At 41.8% G+C, this 17,767-nt stretch overlaps 1 protein-coding gene across 1 annotated transcript in view; it reads right to left on the reverse strand.

The window, feature by feature from the left end:
• The window catches only part of TMTC4 (transmembrane O-mannosyltransferase targeting cadherins 4), a 63,626-nt gene extending 46,288 nt beyond the window's left edge, over positions 1-17,338 (reverse strand). The window contains exons 1-2 of the mRNA XM_083362291.1: positions 17,246-17,338; positions 6,957-7,172 (exon numbers count right to left, since the gene is read on the reverse strand). Of these exons, the coding sequence (XP_083218417.1) occupies positions 6,957-7,118 (162 nt within the window). The 5' untranslated portion in view covers positions 7,119-7,172; positions 17,246-17,338. The remainder of the gene's footprint in view (positions 1-6,956; positions 7,173-17,245) is intronic.
• Between the last annotated feature and the right edge of the window lie 429 nt (positions 17,339-17,767).

Consider the following 17,767-nt stretch of genomic DNA (forward strand, 5'->3'; position numbering starts at 1 on the left):
TTCTCTCGCAAGTCTTCCTCTAATGCATATACTTTTTAAAGTATTTTAAAGATAAGGTTGAAGAGGCTAAAGTTAAATTGTTAATAAATAAAACCATTTGACATCAGCCAACAATTTCAGAATATGCATAATAGAATTTCATTTCCAGTTGTTCCCCTCTGTCTAGCATGTATGATGCCAAACCTCATATTATAGGGCTTAGACTGGTTGCTGGAATTTCTCAAACAACCTACAAAGTTGTCACTTTGTCAAAGCTTGTGCATCCTAAAGCATGTAAGAATACCAATTTTTATTGTGCCAATAAAAATGACATCAATCTTGCAGGTGATTTACTGCAGCAAAGCTTTCTCCAATCTAACAACCAAGGAGTTGGTGTCAAGGGGTTCAGGTCTTACGGATTTCCTGTCAGGAGTCCTATCCATAGAGTTTGGAAGAAGATTGTGCTCAGCTAATTGACCACAAAATTACAAATCTGATCTGACAATGTCGTCTTATACCACATGTATCATTCGAGACCAGCATGGCTCTCTTGCCCTGGCAGTGGGTCTTAAAACTTTTATTCTGTTACAGGAGGCTTCTGATGCCAGGGAACTGAGTTGAGCAAAGTCTGCTGAAATAACTATTCCTAGTGCCTTTTGTGTCCTTCAGTGTATTCTTATTTTAAACATTACCATTCCTGTACTCTAGATATTTGATGCCAACCAGTTTCTTACTGAAACCTTGAACGGCCCCCAATGTGATAAAATGTTGGCCTTTCCAGAGTATTAATGGTAGGAAAAAGGGCCAATGGTACAAGATGTCCTCTTCCCTCTTCATACATAGATACCCTCAAACAAAGTAACACATTTTCTAGCCATTGTAATACTGTAATTAATAACTCAAGCATTGTTTGTTCCTGGAGCATCAGAAAAATTTATCGGTGGAAACCTGAGTTGTAGTCCAATTCATTTTACGATGGCAGATGGTGGAATGCTACACTGATTAGGGCCCCGTTATCTAAAAAAAAAGATTTCTACCTTTTACATCTTTACTACATTCTTCTTATAAATATAGCAAAAAAAAAATCCAAGTAGTTTTGTCTGACAGATGCTGGGCAAATTCTTCCACTGGTTGAGTACTAGCGATGCTCTAGACATCTCTTCTCCTGTCAATTCCTTTGTAAATCAGAGGGAGTGGTGGGATCTCCGAGAAGAGAGAGGTTGCATGGGTATGATCTGATCCAAGGTCTCAGCTGTTCCCTTATTCAAGTGACAACCAAGTCTTCAGATGGATCATGTAGCAGACCAACAGGAACAGCCCTGAGCTCCCTCTAAAGGTCATCCAGGTTCATCAGTTTCAGGAACAAACCAGTCTAATGGGTACAGCCTTCCTGCAGTGGATACTGGCACTAGAGAATCCCATGGAAATCAGGCGGTCATCTGACTATAACAAGCGAGACACTAAGAATTTGCCCATTTCATATCACATAGCCACTGCTCTGACAGGAACACCTGATCCAAGTATGACCACTGTCTCATGTTTGGCTCTGAATGACCTAGGATAGGCCCATGGTCATCATGTTGGCCATGAACTCCAGAGCCAGCTCAGACAGGGAGGTTGCATTGCAGGAGCGAGGCTGGTCCCTAGAGCCCAACCTGGTGTAAGGGTGTGAAGGAGTTACTGGATGACAATAACCACATCCACACCCCTGGCCCAGAGGACTCCCCAAACAGGCCCAGAGTTTCAGTTGAAGCCACATCCCAAACCTTACTGGGCATATTTCTGAAAAGGCTAACCTTCCCATTCCTGGGCCTAGTCAGGTTTCGGTAATACATGCCCTCTCATCAATGATTAAGTCGTTGATAAAGGAAGCCTTATTACAGACTGACCTGGTGCTCAGTAGCAGTGGGCAGGGCCACTGAAAGTGTGTCTATGACAATTTGCCACAGCCAACTTGCCACGACCAACTTACCATGGCCAACTCATCACAGCCAATTTGCCATGGCCAACTCATTGTGGGACAAATTGCCATGGCTAACTCACCACGGCACAATTCACTGCAGGACAAGAGTTACACCAATATCAAAGAAATGGTGACATAGATCATTAAAGAAAGGATGAAAAGGAGGGACAGAATGAAATGTGAATGGCAAAAATTAAAATATCCTTTAATTTAAGTAATTAAATTGAATTGTTAAATTGTCCTGCAGTGAGTTGGCCATGGTGAGTTGGTTGTGGAAGTTGGTTGTGGTGAGTTGGCTGCAGCAAGTTGGCTGCAGCAAGTTGGCTGCAGCGAGTTGGCTGCCACAAGTTGTTCCATTCTGCTGAAGGTCTACAGACAGTGTACCAGAATAGAGTTCAAGGAGGGGACTGCAAAACCAGTATAAGACAATGCTTCCACATTCTCCAAGAGTGGCTTTCTCCCTGTCTCCCACCACCCCTCCCCATGCACATCACTAACCAGGATGCCCAAAACCAAGTCCACCAAGACCAGGGACCGGGAACCTCCCAGTTTCCTCACCAGACATCCTTGGGAGGGGAACTGGGCATCCGAAGGTACTATAACTTCACCAGTAATCAGCACCATCAGGGTACCCAGCCCCCATCTCCCTACACACTATCTCACACTCAATACACATTACCACATATTCATACAGATCAACATTCCCAGAAGGAGGAATTGGCCTATTCACAATAGGACTCCACAAACAGGTACAGCTTCCTACTTCCTTCTTTCTAAGGGGTACCCACAGGGTAGGCAAGTTGACCTCTGGGGGAAAGGGGGCCCATAGAAGCTTGTACCTTACTATAGCCCTCATCTGCCCAGCTACCACTCAAATCCCTGAGCCACAATGGCCAACAAAAGCACAGATATACAGGAAGGAACCAAACAATGGGGAAGGACTCCAGCAGCACAGCCTCAGTGGAAGCCCCAGCAGTAGCAAAAAAGTGTCCAACAGCACCATCCACCAAAAGCTGCTCCCCCAAAAGCATCCAGCAGCAGCCCACTCCTCTGAAAATATGAAACAGACCAGGAGCTGGAGTCCAATTAAAAAGAACTGCTGCCAGGTCCAGAATGCAACATCAAACATGGTTTGCAAAATGTGCCTGTAAAACACCATAAAGTGGGGAGTGCAATGAAGCAGTAAGCATGGCCATCCTCCAGAATACCCTGCTCTAGTCCAATCCAACCTGCTTCCAACCTGCATTATGAACAGTCCATCCTCCAGAATGCCCTGCTCTAGTCCAATCCAACCTGCTTCCAACCTGCATTATGAACAGTCCACTTCCTCCAAGAAAGTACTTTAAGAAAACAAATCAATGCACAAGTATCTACAAACACTCATGAGGACAATTGTTCCTTCGCTTGCCGCCATCTTAAACTGAAAACTGGTCACATCTGGGTCCTGACTACAAAGTTCAATCCATCTTAACATTATTTTGAATAGGTCTGGGTTCTGCTACACCAACCCCCCCCCCCACTTCCATCTGCAACAACAGCTGGCTACCAGTTCAGCCACATGTGGCTTCAGCTTTCCTGGAATTTGTGGCGCCTTGCTTCCTTGTGATGTGAGGTGATAGAAATGCTTAGTGTGACAATGGAAATTGGCATACGGATAACTGTGGAGCAGGAGATCTGACAGCCACATCACCTTGGCATTCAATCTCGGCTGACAATTTTCATATTGATCAGAACACTTAGAACATATGCTTTAGAAGCAGTTGTGTGAATCTGACTTAACAAAAAACAAACAAGTCACAGGAGGCCAAGAATCCTGGGAACGCATTCGTCTAAAACCGTGCTCTTATTATAGGGAGTCTATCATGAAAACAAAAATCCTGTTTTCCTTTCAGCTTGACTTAGCACACATTCATTAGACAAATTATGTGCATATGATTCTGTTGGATCAGAATCTCCACACTTGATTTTCAACAGCAGTCTTTGCGTTGCAGGCTGCAACATTTGGCAAAAGACACTTTGTTCTAATTAACACATGTTCAGAAAGAGGCACTCTGCCTCAAATGCTTTATTTGATCAAATGTTTGCCTTTCTACACACAGAAAAGATAAATCATTGCACCATGTTTTAAAACAAGACAAAGCAGAGAGATGTTTATATGAGCTAGAAAGCCTCTGGAAGACTGTTTGAACTCTGTGAAATTCAGTGACAGCTTGCATTACAATGAGAGATTGCCCTGCGGGGATAAACATTGGCTGCTGCAAAAAATAAAGAACAAGGGCTAATTGCTGGTGGAGAAATCAAGATGGCTGAGACAACTTTCAGGGTCCAAGAAGGCAAGGTGCTGTTTCTGGGCTCCTCAAGGAAAGGAAGCTATACAGGTGGTCCTTGTTGAATGATCACAAACAAATTCAGTGAAGAAGCCAGTAGGAAGTTGGAAGTTGTGGTCTTTGATTAACAATGGTAACTGGGACTTGCTGGAACTGCTGTCACTAAATGCCATGGACATGTGGTGCTTTTTAATATACAACCATGCCCATTAACAATAGCATTTCCAGTCCCAATTAATGGAGTTTAATCAAATATCTTTATTACAGTCATTCACCAGGCATTAAAGGAGGACTATCTGTAGCTACATGTACCTCATCAAACTGAACAAGATTTTTTTTCTTAAACTCTTAAGCCCTGAAGTGACTTAAGAAGGATATATTGGTTAAATGAAACCAGTGGTAGCTCCAAATTTTGGAGGGGAGGGGGAATTGGTGGTCAGAGAAGGAAGTTAGGAGGTGGACAAATTTCACTCAGACAGACCTCTTTTCAGAACACTTGGATGGCTGAATCAAATAATACCTTCAAAAATATTTGGCATCACAGCCAAAGGAATCCCTCCCTGAAAGTAAAAAGTAAAGGTAAAGGTTCCCCCGCACATGCGTGCTAGTCGTTTCCGACTCTACAGGCCGGTGCTCATCTCCGTTTCAAAGCCGAGGAGCCAGCGCTTGTCCAAGGACGTCTCTGTGGTCATGTGGCCGGCATGACTAGACGCCAAAGGCTCACGGAATGCTGTTACCTTCCCACCGTAGTGGTCCCTATTTTTCTACTTGCATTTTTACGTGCTTTCGAACTGCTAGGTTGGCAGAAGCTGGGACGAGTAACAGGCGCTCACTCTGTTACGCGGCACTCGGGATTCGACCCGCCAAACTGCCGACCTTCTGATCGACAAGCTCAGCGTCCTAACCCACTGAACCACCGCGTCCCTTCCCTGAAAGTAGTTCTACCCAAAACTAACCATGACTAACCAATCTCCCCTTAGGGCACATTAGAGAAGAAGGAAGTTTGTTGATTTACTCTTAAAACTGCCTGCATATTCTAAGATGCAGACAAACAAGTTATTTCTGGACAAGTGGCTGTCCAGTCTCTTCTTAAAAGCCTCCAGTGATGAAGCAACCACAACTTCTGAAGGCAATCTGTTCCACTGGTTAATTGTTCTCACTGTTATGAAGTTTCTCCTTAATTCCAGGTTATTTCTTTTTTTGATTAGTTTCCATCCATTGTTTCTTGTTCCATCCTCTGGTGCATTGGAAGAAAAAAAAATGGCCTCTATGACTTTAAAATTGAAACTCCAATGTATACAGAAAGGAGACAAGGTTTTGATCATGTGGCCATGACCATTATCTTGGCTTCTGTCTCCTACCCCAAAGATGACCAGGGTAGCAGCTGTAAAGCAGGAAGCCTAGGAATTGACAGTGGATAACTTGCAAAAAAATATATTTCAGAATGTGCCCACCCTAAAATTAATTCCTGAAATAAATTTTCTTTTCTCCTTCTTTATGAAAAGGCACTTGTATTTTTTTCACTCTTAGCTACTTCAGGTGGTTGAAAATGCAGAAAATAAAACAGATTATATTTCTCATTTATTTCTAGCTTTCAAAATTAAGTTGTGGTGGAAGATTAAGTAAAGTGTCTGAAATCATGCTCCAAGCTCATCTTTAAGACTATTTGACATAGTACAAGTAGTCCTTGACTTATGACTTGAAGTTATGATGGACTTCCCCCACAAAAGGTACAAACGATCCAGTTTCAAAGTTCTGACGGCTGCCCTCCCTCCCAGTCGTGTGACTGCATTTTGAGTGCTTGGCAGCTGACCCACATCTACAACCATTTGCACTGCCTCTCGGTCACATGATAGTGATTCACATTTTTGCTGAAAATGTAATTTCCAGCAAAAAACAGCCACTGTGAAAATAGTTCAGCTAATAATCACAGCATTCACTTTACAATTGGTGTTCGCTTTATGATCATTGCAAAAAAGTTTGTAAAACTGGGTTGATTACATGATGACCCATTTTACAACTGCCAACACCTATGACTACAATTGCCAGGTTCCATTATGGTCATAAGTCGAGGATTACCTGTACACTAAAAATACACTTTCACTATTATGGAATACATAGGGATACAAAGACAGTACCACTCCTGATCTTATGTATATATTATCCTTACGTCATGCACATCTTTCCATCATTTGTGAAATGATTGCAGACTTACAAATTAGGTTTCAGGTGAATGATTTAATTGATACAAACTGATACACGCCAGGAAATCAGAAAAAGAAATATAAGGTACATAAAACCTATTACAAAACCCGAATCTCAATGTGTTTAACAAAGTATATTTGCACCACAGTTCTTTTTCATCTGAATGGCTGAATGCAAAAATGACCCTACTTTGCAGCAGCTGTGATGTTGAAAGTAGAGCACAAATACAATAATTTGCCACGTTTGTACTGTTCTATAACTGCTAATGCAATAGAAAAATAGTTTTAACTTATTTAAGGCATTTTCTTTTGTATTTTTTTCAAATGTACACTCTAAATAAGTTATATTAAATTCAAGTGTGCTTTTTAATTAATCAGAGATTATTCTAAATCTGTTTTCATCTGATTAATGTAACCAATTATTGGAAGCACAAGTAGAACTGTAGTCCTTTTTAATTCTATTTACAACAATACACCACTAACCTTATTGTTGATTATAGCTTCAGAGTCATCAAAGACAAAATCTCCATCATAGCTGTTCACAAAGCAGATAATGGAAAAAAGTCCCACAATGGTTTTGGCCCAATATGGTGGAAGGGTCAAGAGTGGTATATCATGGTCCAGGTTAACCTCTCCCTGCGCCATTCTGCACACTTCTGGTTAAGAATGTGGAGTACCAACATTATGCTGGTTGTGAATCTAAAAGACATACAACATAAATGCATAAAGAACCAACTCAACCCTGAGCTACAAATATTATCTTCTATCTGAAGCAGCTCAACGTGTATAAATATTTGGTAGCCTACTTGCAAACACACATAGATGGTACATCATTTGTGACATATTGGTAGTTGGGGAGATGGGGGCAATATGAGGAGAAAACAAAATAAAAACTACTTTCTGTTATTATAAAAACTCTTTTTCAACTGTATATAAATATGTAGTTTAAATGGCTTTAATACTCACTAAAGTTGTAATAAATAATAGCCTGATTAAATTATTGTAACCATTTTTTTGTAAATGACTACTTGGCAAATGTCTGCATCCAATATTTAAAGATTTTGGAATCCAAACCGTATTTTCTATGAATCTAATTATTATTTTTTTAGAAAATGTAGATGACTGCCTATCTTAAACACAGGTAGTCCTTGACTACCACAAATGAGCCCAAAATATTGTTGCTAAGTGAAACATTTATTAAGTAAACTTTGCCCCATTTTACGACCTTTTGTGCCACAGTTGTTAAGTAAAACTGCAGGTGTTAAGTTAGTAACATGGCTGTTAAGTGAATCTGGTTTCTCCACTGACTTTGCTTGTCAGAAGGTTGCAAAAGATGGTCAGATGATCCCAGGACACTGCAACCGTCATCAATATGAACCAGAGATGAAATGATAGAAGGTGTTGAAGCAACAGGAACCTTGGGAGGGGGAAGCACAAGCAACAGAACACAGTCAAAGTAGAGTCTTGGACTTTAAGAGAGCTAATTTCAATAAACTTGGAGAGAGCTTAGGAAGGATTCCATGGATGAGAATCCTCAAGGGGAAAACAACTCAAGAAGCTTGGGAAATTGTGAAAAGTGAGATTATAAAAGCCCAGCGAAATAACAGCTCTCAAAAGAAACCAGCACGGCTGCATAAAGAACTTTCTGATAAATTGAAAGATAAAAAGGACAAGTATAAATAGTGGAAAGAGGTGCACATAACTAAGGCAGAATATCAGCAAAGAGCCTGAGCCTGCAAAGATGAAAGCTTAAGGCTCAAAATGAACTAAAGCTTGAGACAAAAGTAAAAAAGAACAAAAAAAAGCTTCTTTCAACATGTAAAAAACAAGAAAAAAGCTAAGGAAATGATTGGTCCATTAGTGGTAGAAAGAAGGTGACAAGCAACAGGGAAAAAGCAGAACTACTTGGGTTTTTTTGCATCTGTCTTTACACAAAGGGAAAAATCAGTCCAACCTATCAAAAACAGTACCATAAAAGACAGATTAGAAACAAAAGTTAAGATAAGCAAGAAAATGGTAAGTGAGCACCTATCCACCCTAGACGAGTTCAAATCATCAGGACCAAATGGACTACACCCCAAGGTTCTGAAGGAACTGGCAGATGTGATCTCAGAAGCACTGAACTGTATCTTTCAAAGATCCTGGAGCACTACCAGAGGACTGGAAAAGAGCTGATGTAGTTCCCATCTTCAATAAAGGGGAAAAATGGATCCAGGAAACTACAGACCTATCAACCTGACTTCAGTACCTGGGAAGATTCTGGAAAAGATAATCAAACAACGAATCAGCAAACACCTAGAGACAAAGAAAGTCATTACTAAAACCCAACATGGGTTTGTCAAAAACAGATCATGCCAGACAAATCTTATTGCATTCTTTGACCAGGTGACAAACTTAGTGGACCAGAGGAATGCTGTGGATATAATTTACTTGGATTTTCAGTAAGGCATTTGATAAAGTAGACCACAACCTACTACTTGATAAGATAAAAAAATGTGGGTTAGACAGCATCACCATCAGATGGATTCGTAGTTGGCTGACCAGTCATACTCAGCATGTGGTCCTCAATGGAACAGCATTTACATGGAGGGAAGTGTGTAGTGGGGTGCCCCAGGGCTCTGTTCTGGTCCCAGTGCTCTTCAACATCTTCATCAATGATTTGGATGAGGGGATAGATGGGGAACTCATCAAATTTGCAGAAAACACCAAGCTGGCAGGAATAGCCAATACTCCAGAAGATAGGCTTAAGAGACAGAAGAATCTTGACAGACTTGAACATTGGGCGCTATCTAACAAAATGAAATTCAATGGTGAAAAAAGGTTCTACATTTAGGCAAGAAAAACCAAATGCACAGGTATAGTATAGGTGGTACCTTGCTCAATAGTAGTAACTGTGAGAAGGATCTCAGAGTCCTAGTGGACAATCACTTAAATATGAGCCAGCAGTGAGCTGCAGCTGCTAAAAAAGCAAAGAAAGTGCTAGGCTGCATTAACAGAGGGATAGAATCAAGATCACGTGAAGTATTAATACCATTTTACAATGCCTTGGTAAGGCCACATTTGGAATACTGCATCCAGGTTTGGTCACCATGATGTAAAAAAGATGTTGAGGCTCTAGAAAGAGTGTAGAGAAGAACAACAAGGATGATCAGGGGACTGGAGGCTAAAACATATAAGGAACGGTTGCTGGAATTGGGTAAGTCTAATTTAATGAAGAGAAGGACGAGCGGTGACATGATAGCAGTGTTCCAATATCTCAGGGGTTGCCACAAAGAAGAGGGAGTCAAGCTATTCTCCAAAGCACCTGAAAGCAGGACAAGAAGCAACGGATAAAAACTAGTCAAGGAGAGAAGCAACCTAGAACTAAGAGGAAATTTCCTGACAGTTAGAACAATTAATCAGTGGAACAACATGCCTCCAGAAGCTGTGAATGCTCCAACACTAGAAGTTTTTAAGAAGAGACTGGACAACCATTTGTCTGAAATGGTATAGGGTTTCCTGCCTGAGCAGGGGGTTGGACTAGATGACCTCCAAGGTTCCTTCCATCATCATCATTATCATCATCATCGTTATTATTCCATTCAAATTTTGATCACATAACTACAGGGGTGCTGCAATGGTCATGAGCGTGAAAAATGGTAATAAGTCACTTTTTTCAGTGCCATTGTAATTGTCACCAAATGAACTGTTGTAAGTCGAGGACTACCTGTTCATAACTCTGAGAGGCTAACAACCAAAGGAAAAAAATACAATAAATACTGAACAACTGCCCCCCCAAATAACCAAAGTTAAATTAAAACGGAACATCATATAACAAACTCACAGAGATGTATATATTGGACTCCCCTAATATCCCAGCCTGTCCCCTAGGAAAAATCCAGGTGTTATTGGCACTGCAGAAAGCCCTACAGGATTAGGGTGCTCCAAATCTCAGAGGGGAATGCGTTTCATAAGGAAGATGCCTCAACACAGAAGGGATGTTTGATACAGGTGATCTAGGGCAGAGCTCCTTTCCAGGTTGGTGGCCTGGAGAGGGGTTGGGGGTAAAGAGGGGATGGTTTAATGGGAGGGGCAGGAGCACATGCATGTGCGTGCGCGGGGACAAGCACCTGTTGCTTGCATGAGTGAGGCCAAGAACACCTGTGACACTGTGAGTGGGGCGCCACTCACCTGCGAAGCTCCCATGAATGGGGCTGTGTGTGCGCACGGACGTACACCAGCCAATCACTCACGCAGCCCAGTTGCAAATAGGCCATGGACTCCTGATCTAAGGCATGGCAATGTTGTTGGAGCCAGTGATCCCAGAAACCCTGAAATAGGCAGTCACTGTGCTATGACAGATAATAACCAGCATCTTGAATTGCATTTCGAAACATATGGTAAGCCAATGCAGCTTGCACAGTGTTGTTGTTTCAAGGACAAACTTTGGAGTTAGTAAAATTGTGCACACCACTGCATTTGGACCAGTTGGAGCTATCAGGGATCATCAAGGTCAGCCCTGTGTATAGCGTATTGCTAAGATTCAGTTGGGAAGTGTCTAAAGCTTGAGAAATAATGGTCCAGTAATGGGCGTGATTGATGTTCAAGATGATCCCTTGAAATAACCACTTTGGCCATAGCTGCCACCTGCTTTTTGAGTAGGAGTGTCATGGTTGAATGGATCCTTGAGATAACTCACAACATGAATAATGCCATCTCCTGAATTATAAGTAAGCTTGAAATCTTATTGAAAAAGGTCCATGCATGTTCCTTCTAAGATCTTACAACAAGAAAAGAAATCCTGTGGCCCTTCAAATATTGGTAAACTAGAACTTCCTGACTTTCTTGTCATTAAATATGTTGACTGAGTACAATCAACATCCAAAGAACTCTAAATTCCTTAACTCACTGTAGAAAGTAAAGAGGATGGCCTTGATGAAGATGGGGAGATCCATTTCCAAAGCAACAAAGAAGGAAATGTTGCTAAGTCCAGACAATGAAGGAGGAATGTAAAAAATGGCTTAGACAACACTGTCCTAAGTTGTTTTTCCTCCATTAATAGCTTATGTATTCCTTTATGTAAGCAGCATTATCATCATTTTAAGAACATTAGGCCAAGATATAAGCAGATTTTATGCTAACTTACAAGCAGAATGTGTATGTTATTTTTATGATATTGAATAAAGTTAGGCTATAGTTCTACATGACCTTAACTAAGAGTAAATTCCTTTGAACTGTTACTTCTAAAAGTCTTTTTAGATATCTGAATGTAATTTATTTTACTAGAATTTTGTCATGGAGAATATCTACATGAGTAAAAACAAGCAGATTCTTCAAAACATCTAGCACGTATGATCTTGGGACTAATTTGCATCTCTTTTCAATTTTTATCCCTTTAATATCTATGGTTTCCTTTTCTCCTTCCAAGCAAAGTTTTAAGCAAATCTATCATCAAAGCAACATATACTTCTTTCTTTGTCCGTACTCATTTTTCCTCCCAAATCTAACCGAATTAGCTAACAGTGACTTCATTCAAGGTTCTGGTAATGGTTTTCAAGGCCCTACATGGCATGGGTCCGGAGTACCTTAGGGATCACCTGCTGCCGGCGTCAACTTCCCTCCGCCCTGTGCGTTCCCACAGAGAGGGCCTCCTCAGGGTGCCACCGGTCAGAGAATGTCACCTGGTGGCCCCCAGGGGGAGGTCCTTCTCTGTGGGTGCGCCGGAATTGTGGAACCGTTTGCCGGTTGAGCTCCGGATGGCGCCCGACCTTCACTCCTTCCGACGCGATCTGAAGACTTATTTGTTCGAACAAGCCGGCCTGGCCTGATGGGGGATGGGTTTGGATTTTATTGTTGTTTTAAATGTATTTTAATCTATTGTTATAACTTGGGCATCTTGTTTAATTCCTTTTTAATTTTTGTATTTTGTATTTTTATATGTTTGCCCTGTTCACCGCCCTGAGTCCTTCGGGAGAAGGGCGGTATACAAATAAAATTATTATTATTATTATTATTATTATTATTATTATTATTATTATTAATAATAATAATAATAATAATAATAATAATAGAATGATGCAAAATATTTTTTCTGCTTTTATAGGAGGGCTAGTATAAAGATGGAAAGAATTTGGGAAAGAACTTGACAATACAAAAGCATCAAACATGACAGTACTACTGACCAGCCATTACTGTGGACAACAAATCTGCTGCTAACCCAGATTTTTGGTGCAGGTTTGAGGAACCCTGAAGATCTCTTTCAAGCTAGGCCCCAAATGATGCAAGTTCATGAATGGATGAAAATTTGGAACCTTTCGTTTTCATGTGGGTATTTCAAAATGAAATCTACCTTACTGTTCCTTTTCACCACTAGCAGAGAATTCTTAATTTCCAATAGAAGAGATTACATGTAGTTGAGGATTGAACTGTCAACTCCTAGGTCGACAATTACAAATGTTTCATTATCCAACAAGTTAACAACTAGGTGACCATGGTGCAATGAAGAATTGGCAAGTAGGCCGACTCTTTGCTAATTCCTCTCTGGACAAAGAGAGGATGTGAGATTCCCCACAAGTGCTCCAGACTGTTGCTTCTCACATGGAGACTGCAAGACAGTGATCTCCAGTGGGTTTAGGGAGGTCTAGAATAATTAGCTAGGGGCACATGGACATGTCCACTTCACCATGACCCCCTGACTCAGCCAACCCACCAGAGACATTCATCCTTGGGTGGCCCACCACCAGCACTCCTCCCCTGCACCCTCCCCCCAGGCAATTTGCTGAAGAACACTTATCCCCAGCCAATTCACAGCATGGGACAATCCTAGTTAATACATTTTCTTTGACCTTATTGGGACAATGTTTCTGGTGGATTTCAGTATCAGGCAGTTCCTTCTCTTCTGAATTCTCCTTTCTCTCCCCCCCATTTCCCTCCTTCCCAAACAAGGTCACTGTTTTTAAAAACAAGGACTAGCTGTTCTTCATATAAGATTAAGCTCTAACTATCTTATAAAACTACATGCTTTTCTCTATAATAAAAGGTGTTTAAAGAGTTTGTTACAGCTTCAAACAGAATTACAATTTACTTCTTTTCAAGTATCCAGACCATAAATCTTCTCAATAATTTTGGGATTGCAATTTGGGATTGCATTGGCTTTATATACTTCTTTTTCTAATTGCTTTACCAGCATCAAATTCCTGGGTGTGCAGCTAATAAGTAGGCTGGCTTGGTCGCTCAACAGTGATACACTGGTGAAGTGGGCACAGCAGCGCCTGCATTTTCTGCATCACATGAGAAAAGCACATCTTCCTTCTCCTATCCTTACCACTTTCTACAGGGGGACGATCAAGAGCATCCTGTCATACAGCATCACAGTCTGGTTTGGAAGCATCACTGCTTCAGACAGGAAGGCGGTGCAGAGTGGTGAGGATGGCCGAAAAGATCATTGGCAGTTCCCTCCCCCCCCATCCAGGACATAGCACAGAAGCATTGCTTAAGCAGGGTCCGTAAGATTATCTGGGACATTACACATCCTCTTCATAACCTGTTTTCCTTGTTACCTTCTGGGAGGAGGCTTCGTGGTATCCATAGCAGAACATCCAGATTCAGCCATAGTTTCATTCCATACAGCATTAACCTTGTCAACTCTCAAGCTTCCTCCTTCCATTATATATTTAAGATGGACAGTGTTTAATATTTATTTGTTATGTATATGTAGGGGTGTGGGTCTATACATATGCTGTATATAGTATGTTTAGGTGTGTGTCATATGTGTTTCACTTTGAGAGTGGGCAAATGTCATTTTTGATGTGTGCCATTGTGCCCACAGCAAAAAAAAATGACAATAAAGGTTATCTTATTTATTTTATCTACTTTCATAGATTGCTTTTAGTTTTTCAGTTATTAGAAACCTTTTGATTGACAAGTCTGAAAACATTGGTTCAGTTTCTTTCAAACCTTAGTGAATAAAGTTTTAAATACAAATTTAAGGATTTAAAAAAATATATAGCTAATGCCAATGAGTGATTAGAACTTTGATTTTTAGAAAAATACAAATGAACCAGATGGATTTGAAATAAGACTTTGGAATTAATTATAAAATCCCTCCCTGTGGGAAAATGCCTTTGTTTTGAATTCTTAAAAAAAAAGATATGATGGGGCACTAGAGAGATTTAGAAAGATTATAATAAAGGAGAAGAACACTTAAATTTGACTTACTAATACAGAATGGGGCAAAATATTTTAATATTGAAAAAACTGAAGGATGTTTGTAAACAATGGATCCAGAAGTTAATTTCTGGAGTGTCAACCTCTAGTGATACACTGTGTTCAAAAGATGTTATGGAAGAAGAACAAGTTTACTGGATAAGATTGAGACTAATCTGAAAGCGAATTTAAAAAAGGACAGCTTATAGGAATGTCATGGAAAATACGCTAAACTAGATATACAAAAGAAATCATCTTAGGTCTTAATAGACATTATTAGACAAGGGATATATACAAATAATAAACCAAGAGAGAAACCTGGGTAATTTTCTGAGAAGGAACAAAGGAAAATGAAAATAAATCAATTTCTAGGATATTATTTGAAGGGATTAAATATCAAGATAGTTAAGAATATAAAGTTGATTTATTTGATCAAGAATAAAACAGATATATAGTTATATTGTTATCTCTGGTAACCCTTAATGTATTTTTGCTGATCAAGACTGAAATGAGGAGGCTTCAAGGATTTGTTTATCAATAAGAGATGGGATATAGTTTGCTTCATTTTAAGAGAAGATGGCAAGTTACTAAACTTTATATTTATAAGGGGGAAGTCATTTCTTTATATTTTTTCTTTACTATTTTTTATTTTATATTATTTTTTTATTCTTGTAGATTTAATTGTTTTATAAAATTACTATTAAAAAAGAGAATATGCCTTATCTCATTAAACTGTTGCTTGCTTTTGCAAACAGGAATATATAATAGATGACAAGAGGGGTCTGTAATGAATGCTGGCTGCAAAATACATTTTAAAATTGTCGTTCTTTTACTTTCTCTCTTACTCTGAGGCCGATCATCTCAAGGAAATAAAATAAAAAATCCAACCTGCCATTAAAGTTAATACCCACAACCTCTTTGTTTACTGAATCTAGATAATCTTTTCAAAACTTAAAATACTGGAATGCAGATCTCAAGGGGTCTCCAATTTCACTTCACTGATCAGGTCTGTGGCCCTATATTACTGAAAATGTTTTTTAAGCAAAGTATTGCAATTCCTGTGCTAAATAACATTTAGCACATATCATTTCTTAATGATATTTTTAACTCGGGAGAGCAAAGAATGGGGGAAAAAATAAAGAAAACACCAATTAAGAATTGACCAACAGATGATACCAGCCTCCCAAGCAAAGACCTTTCCTGAAATGGGAACTAAATTGATTTGTGGTGGACATTAATTTGTTGAGTCTACAATCCAGCCATAGTTACTATAGCAATATCCCCTATATTGATTTCTAGAAAAATACATAAAGTGGTATACTATGGCTAATTATTGTCTTGTTTTTATGCTATCATTGCCATTCCCTTCTGTTTTAAAGCCCACCTTCGGGACAAGAACAATTTAGTGAGGTAATTAGGAGATTAATAACAATTCTCAGCATAGCTACAATGGAGGTTCCCAAAGAGAAGAGCAGAATGCCATCTTTTTCTAGGCCAAGATCATCCTTTGAGAACTAAGTTCTGAAATTTTACAGAACGAATCCCTCCCTCAATCTCACATTTTTTACACCCATTGTAAATTTATTCAAATGAGATGTGTCATTATGCCCAAGGATATGTGTGTTTGTTCTGCATTCACCACACCACACACCCACCCACACACCCCCTCTATATACTTGAGGTCTCCTCAACAGAAAGACTTAGGGAATTCTTCTATGTCACCTATGCGTGCCTATTTAGAAATATGTCCCATGCAGTTCAATGGGATGACATGCAAGCAAAGCATCCCACAAGCTGACCTTGCAAGGCACCGGCATACACCAAACTTTCTAATGTGTGACCGAAAACTCACCACCAAAAAATTCTTTTAAACTTCTGCACCCCCTCCACCCCCCACCCTCCAAGATGGGGAGGCGGAAGGTCTTTTCTACACATTTTGCTGGCCGGAAGTTTCCATTGTGGCCGGCTACTGAGTCCGTCCCTAAGCTGGACTGACCAGGAAGCCTGAACGCGGGTTCTTTCGGCCAGCGAACCGCCGCCTCCTTTAAGCCGCGGTTCCGAGTTGGCGCCTTGCAAAGACCCGCCGCGGAAACCACCCACTGCTGTCCGGCAGCTAAAAAGGCCGAGGGGGAGTCAGCTCGCAGAGGCGAGCCAGGCTTCCACGGATGGGAGCGCCGCGAAGTTTGCGCGGGGGCTTCTCCCCGGAGCGCGCAAGGGATGCTCCCGCCGAGTCCGACCGGGCGGTGAAGCAAGTACCCGGGAGAGATCGCAGCAGAGCGGCCAGGGCAGGAAAGATCGAACGGGCGGAAAGGCAGGCGGGGAAATGCATGAAAAAGGGGCGAGGGGGGCCGGACCCCTTCCTGCCCGCCACGAGAGATTCCCCCCTCCCCGCTTTTGCGGTGTGCCTCCGGCGCTTCCTTTTGTCCTGAGCGGTGCCTTGGCTGAGGGAGCTGCGGAAGAGCCTCCTCGCCGCATGCAGCTCTCTAGGGGAGCCCGGCGGCGCCTTCCCTACGCAGGGACCCCGGATCCGCCAGCCCTGCTCGTCCCGCGGCCCCGCCGGCCCCCGCCTCGCCCCAGACAGGCGTTACCTGCAGCTGGAAGGAGCCCGAGCGGCATCGCCCACCCGCGCGGGGAACTCTGCCCTCTCCGCAGACCGAGTCGGGGATGGGCGGGCCGGGCCGGGCCGACCGAGGGAGGAGCCACCTTCGCCTCTTCGTTCCCGGAAGGCAGGCGCCTGGCGGATTGGCTCGCCCCCTTCCCCGCCCCTCCAAAGGACCCGCCCCCTCTCATTGACGGGCGAGTGACGTCTGCGGAGCGGAGTAGTCAGACGGGAAAGAGGCCGGGAGGGGAGGGGGAGGGGGGGGAGAGGGTAGAGTCACGTGGATTATTATTATTTTTTTGGGTGGGGGTTATGCAACCGCGCGATCGTGGAGGATTTAGCTGGGAATGTGAAGTGCAGCGCGATCCTAACTGGATGCATGTTCCCTGTTAGCTGGGTGCAATTATTCTCCCGTAGGATAGCCTGCTATGTTCCTGTCCGGGTGGACAGGCAGGCCTGGGGATTGGGGGGGGGGTTGGGGGTTGGGTGGGGGGGTTGGGGGTTGGGTGGG

This window comes from Vipera ursinii (genome assembly GCF_947247035.1).
Source record: "Vipera ursinii genome assembly, chromosome: 4".
Classification (NCBI taxonomy): domain Eukaryota; kingdom Metazoa; phylum Chordata; class Lepidosauria; order Squamata; family Viperidae; genus Vipera; species Vipera ursinii.